Here is a 21,694-nt window from a genome sequence, read left to right on the forward strand (position 1 = left end):
TAGGCTGGAGTATAGTGGTGCAATCTTAGCTCACTACAACCTCCAACTCCTAAGCTCAAGTGACTCTCCTGCCTTAGCTTCCTCAGTAGTTAGGACTACAGGTGTGTGCCACCATGCTCAGCAATTTTTTTTTTTTTATTTTATAGAGAGGAGGTCTCACTACGTTGCCAAAGCTTGTGTTGACCTCCTGTCCTCAAGCAATCCTCCTGTCTTGGACTCCCAAAGGGCTATGATTATAGGCGTGAGCCACTGAACCCAGCAAGACATCTACTTTAACAACAATAAAAAATATAATTAAAACATCAAGCACTTTTCAAAGTCCTGACAACACTGGGTTCTTAGAACACTAATATTAAGCAAAAGGACATTTTGTTTTCACCACGGAGACTTTTTTAAAAAGTAAATACATTAAAACTAATGGTTTGCTTCACTTACCTTGGAGCTGCTGTTGCTGACACAGATGCAGTGGTAGTAGGAGACCTGGATGAAGCATCGTGCCCAGGGGAAGTGATATTCACAACTCTAGCTACACCCTTCTCTGCTCTGGAGCAGTTTATAGGGGATGAATTTTTTCCACTGCGAACAGAGGATGCTGCTTTCAGGAGACTTTCTGCAGACAGTGACACTCGTTCTAATGATTTTTCATCAGTAGTTCCTGCTAAATCTTCATTACAGGTTTCACTTTTGTCATCATCTATGACCACTATGTTTTTCGGCATATCCTTGAACTGATATACAAGCCTCTGTCCTTCAACCTTTGCAAGAATTCCCCTTTGGTAGTAGTATCTGTAAGGGGAAAATGTACCAAATGAATCAAGTATATTATTTCTCCACCCCACTCCACCCCCGCCAAAAAGACCACGTACAGTGGATACTAACAGAAACATTCCCTTATCTCTAATAACAGATGAGAAAAAAACAAACTCTTACTGCCTAGATTGCTCAAAAGGTTACAAATTTAGAGTAGGAATCAAGTTGGAACCTGGGGCCAAGGTCCTACAAACTTAAGGTCTATAAACTGGCTGAAAGTTCATTCTTTTTCTTAAAAGAAATAATTTACCTTACCGTTGACTATTTTACTATACTGACAATGGTAGAAATTATTTTCTGATTTACATAGGTTATAACAACAAACTGATATTACTGGAAAAATTACCTAAGCCACACTTACTTATTAGTAGAGACATGTGAATACTGTCACATAAACAATGTGTTCACTTAAAAACACCCTTAATTAGAAGAAGCCATGTACTTTACAATGAAAGAATTTTGTGGGTTTATCAAACTGATAATTTTTTTTTTTTTGAGAGTCTCGCTTTGTCACCCAGGCTGCAGTGCAATGGCACAATCTTGGCTCACTGCAACCTCCGCTTCCTGGGTTCAAGCGATTCTCTTACCTCAGCCTCCCGAATAGCTGGGATTACAGGCGAGCACCACCGGGCCCGGCTAATTTTTGTATTTTTAGTAGAGACAGGGTTTCCCCATGTTGGCCAGGCTGGTCTTGAACTCCTGACCTCAAGTGATCCACCCGCCTCAGCCTCCCAAAGTTCTGGCATTATAGGCGTGAGCCACCGTGCCCAGCCAAACTGATAAAACTTAAGATAAATTTTCCTATCAACATAAATCCATTTATAACAAATCCCTAAAAACTAAAAAACAAACTAACTTTAGGAACCATAATTTGTTTAGGTTTAATTTTTTTTTAAGCCTACAACTTCATAATTTCTATTAAGAAACAGTCCTAAGTACAAAAGCACATTTTCTGCAAAAATGAATTTTCCAATTATGTTAAAATTATAAGCACGTAGACCAAACTCCTATCTCCCCACCTACTTCCAAATCTAAGAAGCTCCTCTAGAATATCCCCCAAAGTTAAAAGTTGTAAAGGATTTTCAGCTTCTCTTTAAACAGCTAATAGACATATAAAGAAATACATAAATTTTGTTTGAATACTAGCTCATTTGAGTTTTTACCTCAAAGCTCGTCCCATGGTTTCATAGTTCATGTCTGGTTTGTTCTTATGCTTTCCCCAAAGCTTAGAGACAGCCTTTGAATCCACCAGCTTGAATATGCCTTTTTCTCTCTGAGTCCATTTAATATACCTGGGACAAGTATTTTTATCTTGAAGTAGATCTAAAAGAAACTCCCACAAATAGGTTGTGTTTCCTTTAAAAACAATGACAGACATTGATTAGAAATTCATTAACATAATTAAATACATAATTAAAAGCAAATAAAGTGTCCTTCATTGTAACATAAAAATCCTGAATATACTTGTTTCTACTTTTTTTTTTTTTTGGAGACGGAGTCTTGCTCTGTCGCCCAGGCTGGAGTGCAGTGGCACAATCTTGGCTCACTGCAACCTCCACCTCCCAGGTTCAAGCAATTCTCCTGCCTCGGCCTCCCGAGTAGCTGGGATTACAGGCACATTCCACCACACCCGGCTAATTTTTGTATTTTTGGTAGAGACAGGGTTTCACCATGTTGGCCAGGCTGGTCTTGAACTCCTGACCTCAGGTGATCCGCCTGCCTCAGCCTCCCAAAATGCTGGGATTACAGGCGTGAGCCACTGTGTCCGGCCTGTTTCTACTTTTAAAAAAATGGTATCCCCTATGTATGCTTACAGTTATGATGCTAAAATACAGGTTCTGGCTTTTATACTATTACATATCACACCATCCTAGATTTTGAGTTCAGTAAAGGCAAAGGCATAATTGCTTAGGCAAAGTTAACCTGAATTAAACAGAATCAAATTTATTAGTTTATACAGATTTAAACTCTGAATAAATTTATTTACACCTTTATCATATGATAAGCCTAAATTCCATGATCAAAATTCACCAAAAGGTACTTAGTAATTTTATTGGATACGCAAGCAAAATACAATGAAATGTGTAAAACTTTTAGGCATCAGACCTAGGGTCTTTTTGTAAGAAACTTACTTTGATTCACCTACAGGCATGAACTCTGAGGTATATGTATTATTAAGTGCAAACTACCCTCAACCCTTTAAGGATTTTCTTATCATTTTCCTCTGTACTACCAGTCAATTAAGACTTGATAGCAAAGAACATTACTGTTGGCGGGGTGTGGTGGCTCACACCTGTAATCCCAGCACTTTGGGAGGCCAGGAGACGGGTGTATCACGTGAGGTCAGGAGTTCGAGACCAGCCTGGCCAACATGGTGAAACCCCATCTCTACTAAAAATATAAAATTTAGCTGGGCATGGTGGCGCGCACCTGTAATCCCAGTTACTTGGGAGGCTGAGGCATGAGAATCGCTTGAACCCAGGAAGCAGAGGTTACAGTGAGCCGAGATCGCACCACTGCACTCCAGCCTGGGCGACAGAGTGAAACCCTGTCACAGGAAAAAAGAAAGAAAAAAGAACATTACTGCCTCTAAAAACAGATTTAAAAAAATTTTCTAATCGCTTTCTACTGATTACACCCAATAGACGGAAGATAATGTTTAAAGGATTTCATTATATATACTTATATCTTAAAATCTGAGGTCCTAAAATGGAAAAATATGGTAATTCCTTAAAATTAGTCAAGTATTCATCAAATGTTAACTGTAACATTAGCTCTGGATCACACTACTAGTAAAATTTTAAAATGAGGAAATATTAGAATATTTCTGCAGAATAAAATGCTTATTCATTGCATACCATGCTTAAGGAGATGAATTTAAAACCTGGTCCCTGCCTCAAGGAATTTATAATTTAGTTGAGAAGGGGAAAGAAAGTAGATGACAAGTTAAACAACAATGCAAGAAATAAATAACAATTTGAAACAATGTAAGATCTATCACAAAGCAATGCATAATTAATTATATTCCAAATAATCTAGAAAATATGTCTGTGGGATTCCAGGAGTGAAAATAAAGTGGACTGGGAGGCCATCATGAAGTCTTGGAAGATGGCTAGGATGTGCATAAAAGAACAAAAAGGAATCTGGGCAAGTAAAATAAAAAACTTAATCCCAAAAGGAAGAAAGTATCACACTTTTTCCTCCCTTATTATGGAGGAGAGAGTAGTAGGCAGCGGTCATTAGAAGAGACTTTTCAGATTGTTTTTATTTTATTCCCTTCATAACCTCTAGGTGCCAAGGTTCTTATTAATAGAAGAACAGAAGGCTGGACGAGGTGGCTCACGCCTGTAATCCCAGCATTTTGGGAGGCCAAGGTGGGTGGATCACCTGAGGTCAGGAGTTCATGACCAGCCTGGCCAACATGGTAAAAACCCTATCTCTACAAAAATACAAAAATTAGCCAGGCATGATGGCGGGTGCCTGTAATCCCAGCTACTCGCAAGGCAGAGGCGGGAGAATCACTTGAACCCAGGAGGCGGATGTTGCAGTGAGCAGAGATCACGCCACTGCACTGCACCGCACTGCCTGAGCGACAGAACAAGACTCCGTTCTCAAGAAAAAAAGAAGAACAGAAAAGAGTCCTGAGACGAAAAAGATAGGTCATCTGTAGGATTCCATGCACTATTCGTTTACTATCCTTAAATCCAGTTCTAAGATACAGGCTATGTGGGAAGCTTCCAAAACAAGCCAGCACTACCCCAACACCTTCAATCAAAGTACTGATGTTCTGTCTCTGGCATTTCACTTTCATTGTGGCTTTCTCTGAAAATCCAGTAAATTCATTAATAACGCAGAGTTCAACCCATTATGCATCTACTGACCTGAAAAAGCTGACCTTCGGCCGGGCGTGTTGGCTCATGTGTGTAATCCCAGCACTTTGGGAGGCCGTGGCGGGCGGATCACCTGAGGTCGGGAGTTTGAGACCAACCTGACCGACATGGAGAAACCCCATCTCTACTAAAAATATAAAAATTAGCTGGGCGTGGTGCCACATGTCTGTAATCCCAGCTACTCAGGAGGCTGAGGCAGGAGAATCGCTTGAACCCGGGAGGCAGAGGTTGCAGTGAACTGAGATCATGCCATTGCACTCCAGCCTGGGCAACAAGAGCGAAACTCCACCTCAAAAACAAAACAAAACAAAACAAAACAAAAAAAATGACTTTTAACTTTACAATGTTACATTTGTATCTCTAGGACCCTATTACACCAGCATCACTACCTAAAAACTATTAAAACAAACCATGTATAATCTTCAGTTACATAAAAATTTTCTTTTTTTTGCATTTTTATTTTGTTCACATAGTAGTAAATGTGAGCAAAGATTCTACTCTGGAAGAAATGTTTGTATAACATAGACAATGCCCTGTACATAAGATATCTGAATGTTTCCATGTTTTGAATTAAACTCATCAAAATCCCTCATATTATCTTTAAACACTCACTGCATCCATGTTGCCATCCCGAAGTTAAAATGAACAATTCTAAGGAGGCCAAGGCTGAAGGATCACTTGAGCCTAGGAGTATGAGAATAGCCTAGGCAACATAGGGGGACCCGTCTCTACAAAAAATTTTAAAATTAGCCAGACACGGTGGTATGTGCCTGTGGTCCCAGCTACTTGGGAGGCTGAGGCAGAAGAATACTTTAGCCTGGGAGGCTGAGGCTGCAATGAGTTATGATCCTGTCACTGTATTCCAGCCTAGGTGACAGAGTGAGACCCTGTCTCTATAGAAAAAAAATTATTTAAAATTATATTTCTGGTTTTAGGGAAAACAGGATTCAGAAAGAGAAGCTTTCTTTACCAGGTAATAAGGAATTTGCCTATGACTATTATCACAATTTTACAGACGAAAAAACACTGGCTGGACTTTGAATACAGGTTTGACTGTAACAGCTTCAATTAATTACATTATAACACACTGCCTCAAATTTAATACAAGACTGAAATTGTAATGAGATGTGATTTTAATTGGTAAAAACTGGTCACAGTTTTTCTCCAGTATTAAGCAAAAGATGTTCAAGTATAAGTGATACCACTGAGGATAAGAATTATTTAAAAAGACAACAGTAATAACTGTATATTTACAGTTTAGTTTTCTAATACTTACTATGTTAACTTTTAAAGTTTTCAATATAAATTAAAAGAAGAAACCTAAGATGTTAGAAGTGTACAACAACCAAAGACAAACAAGGAAATAAGAAAAGTATCCTAAGCCTCTCCCAAATTGGGTCACCAGTTCCTGAATAAGTGTTCAATGTCACCTTTTTTTTTTTTTTTTTTTTTTTTTGACCTAACGAAATACCAAATTTCTTGGTAGGCTTACTGGAGACAATTTTTTTTAAACTAGACTTAATTTCTGTTTTAATTATTTAAAATTATTGAGTCAAACCACCTGATAAGGACAGAATAAATTTAAATATATTAATATAAAATTTATCCAACTATTGAATATTGGTCTGAAAACACTTATTCATGAAAGTGATAAATTTTTGGTTATCAGATTGACAGACAGAACACATCTAAAACCACTACTGAAATGATACTTTATCTGTCAGAATCTGAGTGACAAGAAAATTAAAGGCCAGGTACGGTGGCTCATGTCTACAATCCCAACACTTTGGGAGGCCAAGATGGGAGGATCGCTTGAGGCCAGGGGTTTGGGACAAGCCTGGGCAAAACAGGGGCACTCTGTTTCTACAAAAGATTTTAAAATTAAAAAAAAAAAAGATAATAAAAATAATTTTAAAAAGAAATGTTACTTGAAATCATCTTAACAAATTAGGAAAGCACAGAATGGGGGAGGTTTGGTGCTGTTTTCATTTTTAATCAGGATACACAAATTCTAAAGCAAAAATAGGCAAGGGGCAGTGGCTCACGCTTATAATCTCAGCACTCTGGGAGTGTGAGGCTGGAGGATCTCTTGAAGCTAGGAATTCGAGACCCGCCTGGGCAACAAAGCACAAGACCCCATCTCTTAAAAAAAAAAACAAACAAATTAGCTGGGTGCGGTGGTGTGTGCATGTAGTCCCAGCTACTTGGGAGGCTATAAGCACAGTAGCGCAAGGCTGCAGTGAGGTATGGTCACGCCACTGCATTCTAGCCCTGTCTGTAAAAATAAGTCAATAAATAAGCAAAAACATGGTTTTGTTCTGAATTGTGACTGATGTGACTGACATTTATTGATTGGAAAATTAAATTTAGCTCGCCTTGAATTCTTCTAAACAGTTAAGAAGTTATGTATCAGGCTAGTTGCAGTGGCTCATGCCTATAGTCCCAGCACTTTCAGAGGCTGAGGCAGAAGGATCACTTGAGCCTAGGAGTTTAAGACCTGCCTGAGTGACAGTGAGACCTCATCTATACAAAAAATTAAAAAAAAAGAAAGAAAGAAAGAAATTAGCCAGGCATGGTGGCATGTGCCTGTGGTCCCAGCAACTCAGAAGGCTGAGGCGGAAAGATTACTTAAGACCAGGAGGTCAAGGCTGCAATGTGCCATGATCACACCACCACACACCAGCCTGGGCAACAGAGAAAGACAATGTCTCACAAAAATAAGAAAAGAAAGAAATTATTAGAAACAAGGCTTAGTTGTAAACCCCTTTGAATTATGGGTAGCTATATATGAGGATGGGTGCTATTATCCTGTAAGTCAATGGTTCTTAAGGAGGATATGTATCAGACATCCTTTGGACTTTTTCCAAAAGTCCCTATATCCCCCATGATACAACTATGGCTACAGAATCTCTGTGGTGTAGGAACTGGGCACAGATATTTTGAAAAAGCTCCCCACATGATGCTGATACATCCCTTATTAAGAACTATTACCAATGACAGTATTCTCATATGTGCATGTACTAGAAATAGTTTTCTTACAAATACAAAAATGTCACCTAACTGAAAAAAAATCATCTCACTTCCAAAGCAACCCTCCCCAAATTACCTTTTCCTTCTCTTGGTTTCTTCTTTATACCTAACTCAGGAGACCCATTGGAAATTGGTGATTGCTGGGTCTTTGGTTTACGGCCAACTGAAAAAATAAGATATTGAAACCATACGTTGAAAACAAGAAAAATATGAGAGGCACGATTAGCAGACTTTCTGATTACACATTATTCATTTAAATGGATACTAATTTGTAGATGAATATACTCTGTATGAAAAGCTGCTTCTAAAAGGAGTATTACAAACACTTTTGTATTTTAGATTACAGCAGTTAGTAGTAATCTCTGTCATACACATTGGCAGAGCCTCGATTGCCATATACATTGGTCAGAGCCTTGATTTGCCAATCTTTTTTTTTTTTTTTTTTTTTGAGACAGAGTCTTGCTCTGTCGCCCAGGCTGGAGTGCAGTGGCACGATCTCCGCTCACTGCAACCTCTGCCTCCAGGGTTCAAGCAATTCTCCTGCCTCAGCCTCCCAAGTAGTTGGAACTACAGGCACCCGCTACCACACCCAGTCAATTTTTTGTATTTTTAGTAGAGACGGGGTTTCACCGTATTAGCCAGATGGTCTCGATCTCCTGACCTCGTGATCCGTCCACCTCGGCCTCCCAAAGTGCTGGGATTACAGGCGTGAGCCACTGTACCCGGCCTTGCCAATCTTTTATATTAGTGTAGCAATAGAAACAAATCCTAGTAAAAACTTAATTTGTTTTCTGTTCTACAGGATGGTGAGAAACAGCTTTAGCAACTTATTGCAGAAGATCTGATAATTTGCAAAGCCCTTTGAACTCAAATGAGGAAAAGTAAAAAATATCAAACACTCTCTACTGCTCTGGATCAGTTAATTCACCAGAATGTAAGCATAAGTGTTTCAATTTCCCCACTTCCACATGCAGATACATCACAAGGCTAAAAAAACTTCCAAGTGATTTCATATGTCTAATAAAGGTTTGTGTCCTTCCCTTTTGTTCCTCCTCATTTTTGCCATAAGGCTCTCTCAGACAGACTAGCATCCACAATGAATAGAAAAAGTAAGGGCTATATACTTTTCTACACGAAAGAGGATTAAGCCTGAAATTAGTTATATTCAATCCTGAGCACAAATGAACACTGGCAGGTGAGAGGCAGACTCAAGAAATAAATTGGGAATACTTAAGTATGTTATATTTTAAAATCAAATACATATATATACACACACATAAATACATACACTTTTTTTTTTTTTAAGAGATGGAGTCTCACTCTGTCACCCAGACTGGAGTGCAGTGACGCGAACACAGCTCCCTACAGCCTGGGCTCAAGCAATCCTCCCACCTCAGCCCCCTAAGTAGCTGGGACTACAGGTGTGCACCACCACGTCCAGCTAATTTTTGTATTTTTTGTAGAGATGGGTTTTACCATGTTGCCCAGGCTGGTCTTGAACTCCTGAGCTCAGGCAATCTGCCCGCCTCAGCCTCCCAAAGTGCTGGGATTACAGACACGAGCCACAGCACCCGGCCATATTTTAGGATCAAATATATTATTACTGATTTGGTGACTGTTCTACATCTGAGATTTCTGATGTCACTCTATTCTTCATTAGGAAGCATTAATTATATAAAGAGCTAATTAAAGCATCATAACATCTGTATTTCAAAACGCACAGATATACTTTAGAATTCTGGTAATTGTAATCAGAAGTCTGTTTTAACAAAAAGTAAAACAGAAAGTTCACTGGTCTCTGTTAGAATACAGCTTAATTACTCAATGTAAATAATATTTATACATATGAATCAGACAGTAATAAAACTAACATCTTCAGCATCTCCTAAATTCTAGCACAAAAGCCCAACTTAGTAGAAAAGTTAGTGCAAAAAGGCTTAATTTATTTTCTCATAAAGCGGCACGTCCAAAGTCACGTTCCTTGATAAATTTCCTCCATAGGAAAATGGGTTCTATAGTCATATTAACTTTTAGAACACCATATGCTATCTTCTCTTGGAAGACAGCAAGATCCACAATGCACATTAGTATATTAAAGGCTCTCAAAATAAAAAGAAGTACTGCTATTAAAAAAGAACCTATCTAAGTTTGTATATCCCAAATGTACTTAACCACAAAAATATAAATAACGATACTCTTATTCTTCATTGTCTCCCTTATGGTAGTAAGTACAGACAGAATGGTTACATGTATTTCTTTTTTTTTCTTTGAGACAGGGTCTCACTCTGTCGCCCAGGCCGGAATGCACTGGCACGATTATGGCTCATTGTAGCCTCCCAGGCTTAAGCGATCCTCCTGCCTCAGCCTCCCGAGTAGCTAGGACTACAGGCATGTGCCACCATACCTGGCTAATTTTTTTTTTATTCCTCAAGATGAGGTCTCACTATGTTGCCCAGGCTGGTCTTGAACTCCTGAGCTCAAGCAATCCTCCTGCCTCAGCCTCCCAAAGTGCTGGAATTACAGGCCTGAGCCACCACACCCAGACTTGTAATTTTTAAATGGTCACTAAGAGCTTTCACAGAAATAAATAAAATTGTATTAAATTGGCAAAGTATTTCCTGGATTATGTCATATCACATCCTGGCTCCCTACATGGCCCCTGTTTTTCATGGTGTTTTCCATCTTCTTTTAAATGTGGTGTTTTTTTTTTTGAGACAGAGTCTTACTCTGTCACCCAGGCTGGAGTGCACTGGTGCAATCTCGGCTCACTACAACCTCCACCTCTTGGGTTCAAGCGATTCTCCTGCCTCAGCCTCCCGAAAAGCTGGGACTACAGGCACGCAACACCACGGCTGGCTAAGTTTTGTATTTTTAGTAGAGACAGGGTTTCATCATGTTGACCAGGCTGGTCTTGAACTCCTGACCTCAAGTGATCCACCCACCTCAGACCCCCAAAGTGCTGGGATTATAGATGTGAGCCATCATGCCTGGTATTAAATCTAAACAAACATTTCGTAAGTATTTTGTGACAGCTCTCATTGGATGCAACCAGCCAAGTGCTATAGCAGGCAGTGGGTAAATAAGGCTATTTATATGTATGCCTTTTGTTTTTAAATGCTTACATCAGGAAGTAACTCTTCCTCCTAAATTCTCTCATGTATACCTCTCTTGAGATGCATATAATCTACATGTATTACAAGTGGGAAGACGCTGTCTTATTCTCATCTCCCTTACAACAATGACCACAGAATGGTACACACTGTGGCAATCTGAAACACTATATTTAATGAAGAAAAGAAAATACCATTATTTCAAACCCACCTTTATTTTTGCATTTTACTCTAAAATGTGAAGAGTTAGAGAAGAAAGGAGAATTAGATGAATACCCAATTACTTAGAATGTCATTTCTTTCCAATTTTACCTTTGATTTCAACAGAAAAAGACCCACTTACTGCCCATTTCTTCATGATGTTGAAAATGTGCTATTGGGATGGGGGGAGCAGAAATTTCAGCAGAAGTCAAATAGTAAGTGGAAATGCTTTTTACCCACTGGTGAGTTTATGTCAATCAGAAGTCTCTATCAGCAATCTTAGTGTTTCAAAGCAGAAGGTATAAGGTAAAAATAGCATGATATATAATAAATATGAATATTGTATATAGTATGATATAAATGATATATATATTTAGTATGGATCTATATATGAATATGATATATATGATACATATATGATATATATGATATATGTGATACATATATGATATATATGTGATACATATATCATATATATGATATATATGTGATACATATATCATATATATGATATATATGTGATACATATATCATATATATGATATATATGTGATACATATATCATATATATGATATATATGTGATACATAAATCATATATATGATATATATATGATACATAAATCACTGTTTATTTAGGTTTTTTGAGATAGGGTCTTGCTATGTTGCCCAGGTTGGCCTCAAACTCCTGGGCTCACGAAATCCTCTCACCTCCTGAGCAGCTGGGACTAAAGGCGTGCCTGGCTTTTTAAAAAATATCCATGAAAGCAAGGGAAGACAAGACTTTGTAAAATAAAGAATAAAATGTTGTGCGTGTGTGTGTGTGTTTTTTTTAAGTAATCAAGTACCCATAAAAGGATCAACAAGGAGAAGATGGAGTAAGACAAGGTGCAGGGAATCTCTGATCTGCCTTCTGTGTGTCGAACACCTGTTAAATATCATTGTCAGGCAATTATCCTCAAGCCTTACATACTAACTCCTTTAAACAGTATGAGTACGTTAAAATACTAAATTTAAAATCTCAATGTTGATTCTTTGAGAATATCTGGTTAAGATAACATCAATCTTAAATCTACAGCATATACTACTTTCTATGTCCCTTGATGAGGAAAAAGATAAGAGAAAAATTTTCACCTGCCTTCTCAGAAATGTATAAATATACTCTACCTTTTTTCTTTTTCATTGGTTCATGGCTATCTGGTGATGTTGGAATAGGAGAGGTATCCATGGGTTCAGACTCTTCAGTTGACACCTCCACTACAGTTTCTGTAATGACATCTGGCCTCATAGCAGCATGGATAAATTCTGGAGTTGATACACAAGGAGGAACAAACACTTCCACTATAAAAAAAAGTTGAAAAATTAAAATTTCCCACCCCCATCAATGTTTCTTATGTGGACAGTTCAATATTTAGAAGAGGCGAGGTTTGTTAAGAATTAATCAAAGCAGGATAAGAGCTTAATACTGAAGAAGTTAATTTGCTGAATATTCGATATGATTTAAACTACATAAGGAAAATAAATGCACGGAAAATCAACTTAAAGGAAAAATGTTAATCCTCTGGGTAAGGCAAGGATCATGAGTAGTCACTCCACTCTTTCACACTTATACTTTCAAACTCATTGTAGAAAAATTCTAAATTATTCTAAGAGTTGTGAAAACATTTGAAAATAATAGTATAATAGTGAGTTAGTTAATAATTACTTTCCATCCACATATCCGTCATTATTTTTTAACAGGTAATATATGCATGTGGCTCAAAATGTGAAAGATTTATAAATATGTACTCAGTAAAACATAAGCACCTATAGTTCATTTTAGAATATGAAAAGGAAAACTTGCTCATTACAGACAAGAAATATTACCTTTCGGTATTTAAAGTTTTATTTAACGTAACAGTCCTGATGTTTTAGTCACTAAAACAGTAGGTACAAATTGTTATCTGGTATTCTAGTACATACAATCATGTTGCTCTGGCTTCCTTCTAATGTGCACAAATAACCAAGATATGACATTTCTATTTCAATTAAGAGATACAGTTAATACATACTATCTTAGATTAATAGACTGACCAAAAATGCTACAAATTTATTCTCATATCTCTGAGTAATACACAGGATTCTATTCAAATTAAGAAGTATGGTTGTTCTTATTGTAAATCCCAATGAGAAGGTGAGCCAGTATTTTTGTATCAAGTCAAATTAACATTTGGGCATTAAATTAAAATTAGGACAAATCAGAATTGGACAAAATGACTATCAAAGTTTTTCTTAAAGACTAAGAGGGACCACAAAAAAATAAAAACTCACACTCTGAAGGATGTGTGAAAAAAATGGCAAAAGCTCCCTTCTCTCTCCACCATGTGTGGTTCTCTGGAGTTACTGCCTATTTATCATTGAATAAAGGATTGAAAGTGGTCCTAACAGGCAACTGCTCCCATCTATCATACTCTGAAGGACTATGAAGGCTTATAACTTGCCCAGAGTTAAGGAAATAGACATGACAGTACAAATAGCTATTTAATAAATATTTGTCTATCTATAGTGGGTATTTTCTGTATCATTTGTTATGAAAATTAAGTATATAAGACTTGGAGGCCTTGACAAATAAAGTTCAATTACTGCTGTCATATATTCATGTGTAATGTACCTTTGAGAATTCCCAACAATTCCATTGGATTAAAAAAACAAAAAACTTTATTTTAGACATATGAAGTAGTATGACACGTTTAACATAAGAATGAACAGTTTACATACCAGGACTTCTTGAATCCCTCAAGCAGGTAGGAGATTCCATATGAAGCAGGGCTTCAGCAGCTTCAATTGTCTTATCTGTACAGTGTGCATTACTGCTATGAACTGATGCTTCCACTGAAGGAAAAATAAGTTCTACTCAATTAAAAATACACTAAACACATGACTAAAACATATTACTAAGAAATAAACATATTCACTCCTGAAAGAGAAATGAAAAATAAATAAATATAAAATAACACGAGTAACTCTAAGCCATTGATATCTATTCGTCTATATAAATTACAGAAATAATTTTTAAAAAGCTAATATCTACATTTTATAAAATGAATACTGATATAAAATGAATATTGATTATAAAGTAACCAATGACATTGATTAGAAATTACTGAGAAGTTGGCCAGGCATGGTGGTTCATGCCTGTAATCCCAGCACTCTGGGAGGCCAAGGAGGGTAGACCTTGGTCAGGAGTTGAAGACCAGCCTGACCAACATGGTGAAACCCCGTCTCTACCAAAAAATGAAAAATTAGCTGAGCGTGGTGGCACATGCCTGTAATCCCAGCTACTCGAGAGGCTGAGGCTGGAGAATCGCTTGAACCCAGGAGGTAGAGGTTGCAGTGAGCTGAGATCGCACCACTGCACTCCAGCCTGGGCGACAGAGTGAGACTCTGTCTCAAAACAACAACAACAAAAGAAATTACTGAGAAGTTTCTGAATCTTACTCAAAGGAAAACAAAGAAAAGATCCTTGAAATTTGAACCCTGCATCAATTTTAGGCCAATACTAACTTGTGGGAAGGGAGGAAGGGTCAGGGAGAGGCTGGTTGTAGATTAAAAACCCTGTGAGGGCAATTATATATTTTGATGTATTGCCATTAAAGCCAGGGCACCTAACAGAATCATGCTGCGCTAATTTAATCAATTAATTCAATTCTTATAGACCCTCTTGAATGACTGAGTAGAGTAAGCCCTCCGTGTCCAAGGGTTCTGCATTAGCAGAGTCAAACAACCTCAGATTGAAAATATTGCAGGGGGGCCGGGTGTGGTGGCTCACGCCTGTAATCCCAGCACTTTGAGAGGCCAAGGCGTGCGGATCACGAGGTCAAGAGATCGAGACCATCCTGACCAACATGGTGAAACTCCATCTCTATCAAAAACATAAAAATTAGCCGGGCGTGGTGGTGGGCACCTGTAGTCCCAGCTACTCAGGAGGCTGAGGCAGGAGAATCGCTTGAACCTGGGAGGCGGAGGTTGCAGTGAGCCAAGATCACACCATTGCACTCCAGCCTGGGCGACAGAGTGAGACACTGTCTCAAAAAAAAAAAAGAAAGGAAATATTGCAGGGGAGGGGGAGGCATTAAAAAAAATACAACAATTAAAAAATACAGTGTAAATACTACAGCATTTTGTATAAGGGACTTGACTGAGCATTCTAGGATTTGGTATCTGCCAGGTGGAGGAGGCATCCTGGAACCAATACCCCAGGTATACTGAGGGACAACTGTACTCTCCAGGCAGAGGTGACTAAAGATGGATAACAACATGCATTATATTTACTGCCAGAGTACTTGAGAACTTTCTTTATAATTAACCTCGCTGTCTTCAGAGCCTCAGTGGGTTTTAACCTAAGACTTTTTCTTAGAGTTTATTCTTCCCATGAGGACTTCAAATTCTACCACCCTTTGTATCTCTCCTCTTCTAGCACTTCCTTTATGCTTTGCTGATTATGTTACTTGTAAAACAATGTGTACAGCAGTCAGTGTTTTGGGCTTTCAGCTCCAACAGCTTGGGTTCCAGTCTCTGCCACTTATTTCTGTTACCTGAGGTAAGCAACTTAATCTCTCTCATAGAGCAAGAATATGATAATTTCTTATCATTCCTGTAAGATTATAAACTTCTTGAGGTCTGGGGGGCTAGCTTAACCCATCTTTACATATGCCATGGTTCCCAACATAGACTTTTCATGGAGCAGACATGCGGATTTTTATTTTTATTTTTTTTGAGACAGAGTCTCGCTCTGTTGCCCAGGCTGGAGTGCAGTGGCATGATCTAGCTCACTGCAACCTCCACCTCTCAGGTTCAAGCGATTCTTCTGCCTCAGCCTCCTGAGTAGCTGGGATTACAGGCACATGCCACCACACCGGGTTAATTTTTGTATTTTTAGTAGAGACGGGGTTTCACCATGTTGGCCAGGCTGGTTTCGAACTCCTGACCTCAGGTGATACACCCGCCTCGGCCTCTCAAAGTGCTGGGATTACAGGCATGAGCCATCACGCCAGGCAGATATTTATTTTATGTACTGAATTAAGGACAGACAACCCACTGACCTTACAAGAAAATCAGCAATTCAAGAACAAATTTTATTATCTTAATAATATATTAATTTCACATCCTGACTTAAAATGTTGAACAGTTAACTTAGTAAGACGTTCTGAAACATGAATATTTAAGAGTCTCTAACTTGACAGATTTTAAGATGTCCCCTAAAGGAACTAAAAGTAAATGTTTATACAAATTTCATAAAGTCATATTACAAATTCATAAGCACTATACACTAACGATATGAATCTTTTAAAATTGTTTCCAGGAAACTTTTAATTGGGGGAAAAAATCCAGTTCATCTCAAAGTTCCCTAAATGCTAAAGCCTCAGTCTTAAACAACAGTCATTTGGAAAGCATTTATTTTAAAAATCCAATGACTGTTTTACCACCTGTTGCACATCATCCACAAGGTACTGGGTCTCTCCAGTTGCTCTTTCCATTTATGGAAATCTGTTCAAAGCTAAATGGTTCCAGAGAGGCAGCCAAACCTCTAAGTAAATCTATCTTTAGGTGACCCTGCTTACTCTTATCTGCAGCTTCACTGAAGCAAAGGATTCAGTCAGCCTGTGTAGCTCAACTTTAAGAAAACTTAGCATTATTAAGTATAAGACATATTATCATTCTCAATTATTGTTTTCAAAGTGCCTCCCTACAATACTCACATACACTAAGAAAAAAAAAACCCTTCAATTCTCCAGTTTTTAAAATTTATTCTAGCAAGCATTCTCTTTAAAGTCTGCTCGTGTTGCAATTTAGCTCTTGTCTTAGGTGCTATTAATAAACTATCCTGGGTAAACTAATTCCTTATGTAATTGTATTAAGACACACCCTAAAACTTTACCATATTAAAATCAGAGCTTCAAGTATTCAATAATAATACAGCAAGAGAATTTTACCAGTTTTTTTAATGTTTCAAGTTATAAACAAAATGAAATTTGCCTAACAGGTACATATTACGTGCCCTGAATTCTTACGTAGTTTGAGGCACATTTTCAAAACCATGATGTTGTGTTATTAAAATTGTTATGTCAATGGAAATTACTTCTTCAAGGTGTAATTCTTGCACATATTTCTGACCTCAACTTCCCCTTCCCCCCTAAAATTCAACATATTATATCTCAGAAATATTTTATATTTACAGAGTAAAATACATACTTAGAAAATTTACTCATTCATACTTTAAATTTACGATGACAACATAAAATATGCGTAAATTACCTATGAAGTTATCAGCCAGAAGATCTAATACTCTATGTACAACTGACAAATCGTTGCTGACATTTACCATGTGCCCAGACCCTGTGCTATAAACCTGACACAAGTGTGAACAGATCTCTGGCCTCATGAAGCTTATACTACTATAGGTTGGGCATGCCTTATCCAAAATGCTTAGGACCAGAAGTGTTTCAGATTTCGAATTTAAAAAAATATATATCTGCACTATATATTTCCAGTGGAACATCTCAAATCTAAAAATCCAAAATGCTTTAATGAGCACTTCCTTTGAGTGTCACATCAGTGCTCAGTTTCAGATTTTAGAACGCTCAATCTACAGTTCAGAGAGCATTAAATGGAAGATATTTCAAAACTAAATAAAAATGTAAAATAAACTTACTTTGTAAGTTACAAGCATGTTAAGAGGAACACTGATTACATTTTTACTGCTTACTAATTTTATCTCATCATTTTTATTCACTAACTAAAATAATGCAAAATACAAAAATCTAAGAGGCTGTTCTCAGATCAATTTACAATAATGTACTAATGCCAGTTTCCAAAACTTAACACATTTTGTAAAAGTGAGCACTATCTTTTTATTTTTGTTTACATAAGTCAAGTAACTTTTAACAGAAATTTAAGAAATATTTCTCCTACTTGTTTCTGTAATTCAAAAAAAAACAATACTATTTTGTTCAGATCAATAATTCAAATAAAATTTCAACTATAATTTTGCACATTTAAGAATAAGCATGAATTTAACAGTGTTGTGCAATCAAAGTAAGCAAGCTACAAGCAAGAGCTGAAAAGTAGAATTCCTTATCTTACTTAAAACTTGACTTACTAGTATCTTTCTATATCTATGAAATTTATAGAAGGAAAAAATAAATAACTCATTTTAAAAATAGAAACAATGAAGCTAAAAGTAGTCTGACAGGTATCATTTTCTAGTTACCACTGGTAGTGGCTATTGCTGGTCAATCCCCCTTGAAATAAATTTCAAGAACTGTTTTACTTTTTATTACAGTACCAAAAATAATATTTGCTTGTACCTTCATTTAATATTGGTAAATATCTTCTTGTTCCATTTCTATCTTTCTAATCAACCGGTGTTTGTATGGTACTGAAGACTATTCCAGACTCACTCAACAGCTGTTACAAAATACCAAACTTGGTAATTAAGTCTGACAAGAGGCATACCTCTCAGCTTTGCATAAGAGAATGCTGGCAATGGATCTAGTTCATAAAAATGTTCTCAAGTCCAAAATAAAATTTAGTAGCAATTTAGTTTGAGAGCAGTGAAAAAAAATTAGAAAACACTTCATTAGGTGATAGTGGTATTCTCCTATAAGCAACACTATAAACTAACAGTACAAGGTCTTCAGTCAACTGCAGCACCTGATTTACCACTACTTATCCTCTAATGCCCCAAAGCTATACCAGTAATAGGTAAATGAAGAATACAAATGAATGCAATAAAAAGGGGGAAAAGGTAATTAAAGGTCTGGAATACTCCATCTTCACCTTTTCCCCCTTGACCTTTTAATCAATATACTTGCATTATAAAGTATAAAAAGGAAAAAGAATGGCAATTCTTTTTTTTTTTTTTTTTTACACTCTCGGAGGGGGAGAGCGAACTGCCCTCTGCAAGATGAGATCAGCCAGAAATTAAGTTTAAATTAATTAAAATTAAAAATTGAGTTTCTTAGCTACATTTTAAGTACTCAGATACATGCGGCTAGTGGCTACCATACAGTACAGACCTAAACAACACTGTAATTCAGCTATCCTCCAACCTTTTTTATCTGAGGACACTTTTACACTCAAAATACTGAAGACCTCGAGATTTTATCTGTATTTATCATATTTGAAATTACAAAGAAAACTTCAAAATTATTAATTCATTTAAAATAATACACCCATTACTGCAACCATAAATAATATTTTTTATGAAAAATAACTTTTTTGAGACAAGGTCTCGCTCTGTTGCTCAGGTTGGAATGCAGTGGCATGATCATGGTTCACTGTAGCTTAGACCTCCTGGGGTGTGATCCTCCCACCTCAGCGTCTCAAGTAGATGAGACCACAGGCACGCATCAGCACACCCAGCTAATTTTTTGATTTTTTTTTTTAGAGACGAGGGTCTCACTATGTTGTCCAGGCTGGTCTCAAACTCCCAGACTCAAGAGATCCTCCTGCCTTGGCCTCCCAAAGTGCTGGGATTACAGGCATAAATCACCATGCCTGGCCAAAAATAACTTAAAATAAAAAACAAAAAGTAAGTAGCTCTGTTTTTTACATTTTTGCAAATCTTATTATACTTGATTTAATAGAAGGCAGCTGAATTCTCCTTCCTCTTTCAATCTATTGGAACAACCCATCTATACATAGCTCCTAACTCCTCTGTACACTTTTGAAAGTGACAAGGCAAATAATGTCTTAGTATTATTTTCAAAACAGTTTTGTCTTTACAGATCCTGTGAAAGGCTCTTGGGACTCCCAGAATCCGGGTCAGAGAGTTTGGTTTTTGAGAAGCGCAGCTGTAATTCATCATCAACTGTAATTAATAACAACCAAATTCTATCCCCATGCTTACATAAGTTTTAGCTTCTAAACATAAACATCAGGGTGTAGATGACAAATTATGATTCTAGCCTAGGAGCTGTGGCTCACACCTATAATCTTAGCACTTTGGGAGGCCAAGACGGGTGGATCACCTGAGGTCAGGATTTTAAGACCAGCCTGGCCAACATGGTAAAACCCCATTTCTACTGAAAATACAAAAATTAGCCAGGCGTGGTGGCTCACACCTGTAATCCCAGCTACTTGGGAGGCTGAAGTGGGAGAATCACTTGAACCTGGGAAGCAGAAGTGAGCCAAGATTGTGCCACTGCACTCCAGGCTGGGCGACAGAGGGAGACTCCATCTCAAAAAATAAAATAAATGTAAAAAAATAAAAATTATGATTCTGTAAGTAAAACAGTATTTGTCTACTCACAGATAAATGGTTTTTAAAAAGCTCTTCTTAAGCATTTCTTTGCATCCTTTTGAACATTTTGCTATAGATGACACAAGGAATCATTTTAAACAATTATCAAACATGAGGAATTATTTTAAATAGTTATCAAGAACATTCTGCTGCCTGCCCTTCTCCACCAACCAAATTTGTTTCTAAAATAGTTTTATGTTGAATGATTCTGATTGGCTATTTACACACTGACTGATGTGACCATGTAACTCAGTTTTTACATGAATTTTAGTACCAATGCTGCAATGAATTGTGAAGGGTAATTTCTTAAATTCATTTTCAAATGAGCTTTTTAAAAAGAAAACTAGTGTCATTCCTTGAGTTTCATTTTAATGTATCTATTCACATACTGCTTTTAACTTCTTTTTATACTGCTAATTTTTTTCAATTTGATCTTTTCAAGATTGAGACTACATATTCCAATTTTTAGTAAATCAGAAATGAGATTTTCAATTTCATAATGAACTTTAGTAAAATAGATTTGTTTTCTGTCAGTGAAAATATTTAGGCTAAATTTCCAGAAAAATTTCACCTTCATTTAATAACTGCATTGTTGACCAAAACTTCTGATTACCTATTTCGCAAATGTAAAAATAAAATAAAATAAGAAAAGACAAATAAAGGAAAAAGTCAAGGAAGGTATACTTGAGAATAAGGCAGAAATCTTCCAGAAAATCCAGACTGTTCATACATAATACTTTAACATAAATATTAGGAAAGTAATGCTAGACATTTGTTTTTCCTATATTAAGCTATATACACTAGAAATGAGCCTAAATTATTAATTAGACTATATTACAGACTTAAACATATGAAGAGCCTCAAGTTCCAATTTGGCACACATTTTTATTTTCAAAGACTGGATAAAAGAAGTTAACCTACCAATTACATAACGAACTTATAGACATATTCATTCACATGGTGTAATATTAGAAAAAAAAAAAAAAAACCCCAAGGAGAAGCCCTACCTTTCCATTAAGTATTTCCAAGCCACTTATTTTAGAGCTTTAAAAGTCATTAGCAATCATCTAGTCAACCCTGTCTTCTTAGAGAAAAATGAAGCCCTAAAGATGTTAAGTCACTAGCTAGTTTAGTGACAGCTAGATATAGATCCTCAACTCTTCAGGGTCAAGGCTCGTTCTCATACATCATATTGTCCATGAAATTTTAAAGTACGTCGAGTCTTTACTACAAACATACTTCGTAAAATGACAGTGAGTTTTAATAAATAAGCTTATTTATTTCATCCTTTACTCAAACTCCTCTGGCAGCATAAATGTTTACAGCTAAAGGAATGCATACGTGATACTTAACGCCTCAAAAGGAAGAAAA

The 21,694-nt window shown here is 36.9% G+C and overlaps 1 protein-coding gene across 21 annotated transcripts in view; it reads right to left on the reverse strand.

The window, feature by feature from the left end:
- The window catches only part of ELF2 (E74 like ETS transcription factor 2), a 126,677-nt gene that overhangs the window by 9,007 nt on the left and 95,976 nt on the right, over window positions 1–21,694 (reverse strand). For 9 of the 21 annotated variants that reach the window (XM_008974105.6, XM_055111840.2, XM_034959149.3 and 6 more), the window contains 5 exons: window positions 13,798–13,911; window positions 12,208–12,381; window positions 7,807–7,893; window positions 1,974–2,166; window positions 436–786 (listed from right to left, as the gene is read on the reverse strand). In XM_008974105.6, coding sequence (XP_008972353.2) covers window positions 436–786; window positions 1,974–2,166; window positions 7,807–7,893; window positions 12,208–12,381; window positions 13,798–13,911 — 919 coding nt within the window. The remainder of the gene's footprint in view (window positions 1–435; window positions 787–1,973; window positions 2,167–7,806; window positions 7,894–12,207; window positions 12,382–13,797; window positions 13,912–21,694) is intronic. The other 12 variants (XM_003820668.7, XM_057302160.2, XM_063603909.1 and 9 more) reach the window with 3 other exon arrangements.

The sequence above is a fragment of the Pan paniscus genome, chromosome 3 (genome assembly GCF_029289425.2).
Source record: "Pan paniscus chromosome 3, NHGRI_mPanPan1-v2.0_pri, whole genome shotgun sequence".
Classification (NCBI taxonomy): Eukaryota; Metazoa; Chordata; class Mammalia; order Primates; family Hominidae; genus Pan; species Pan paniscus.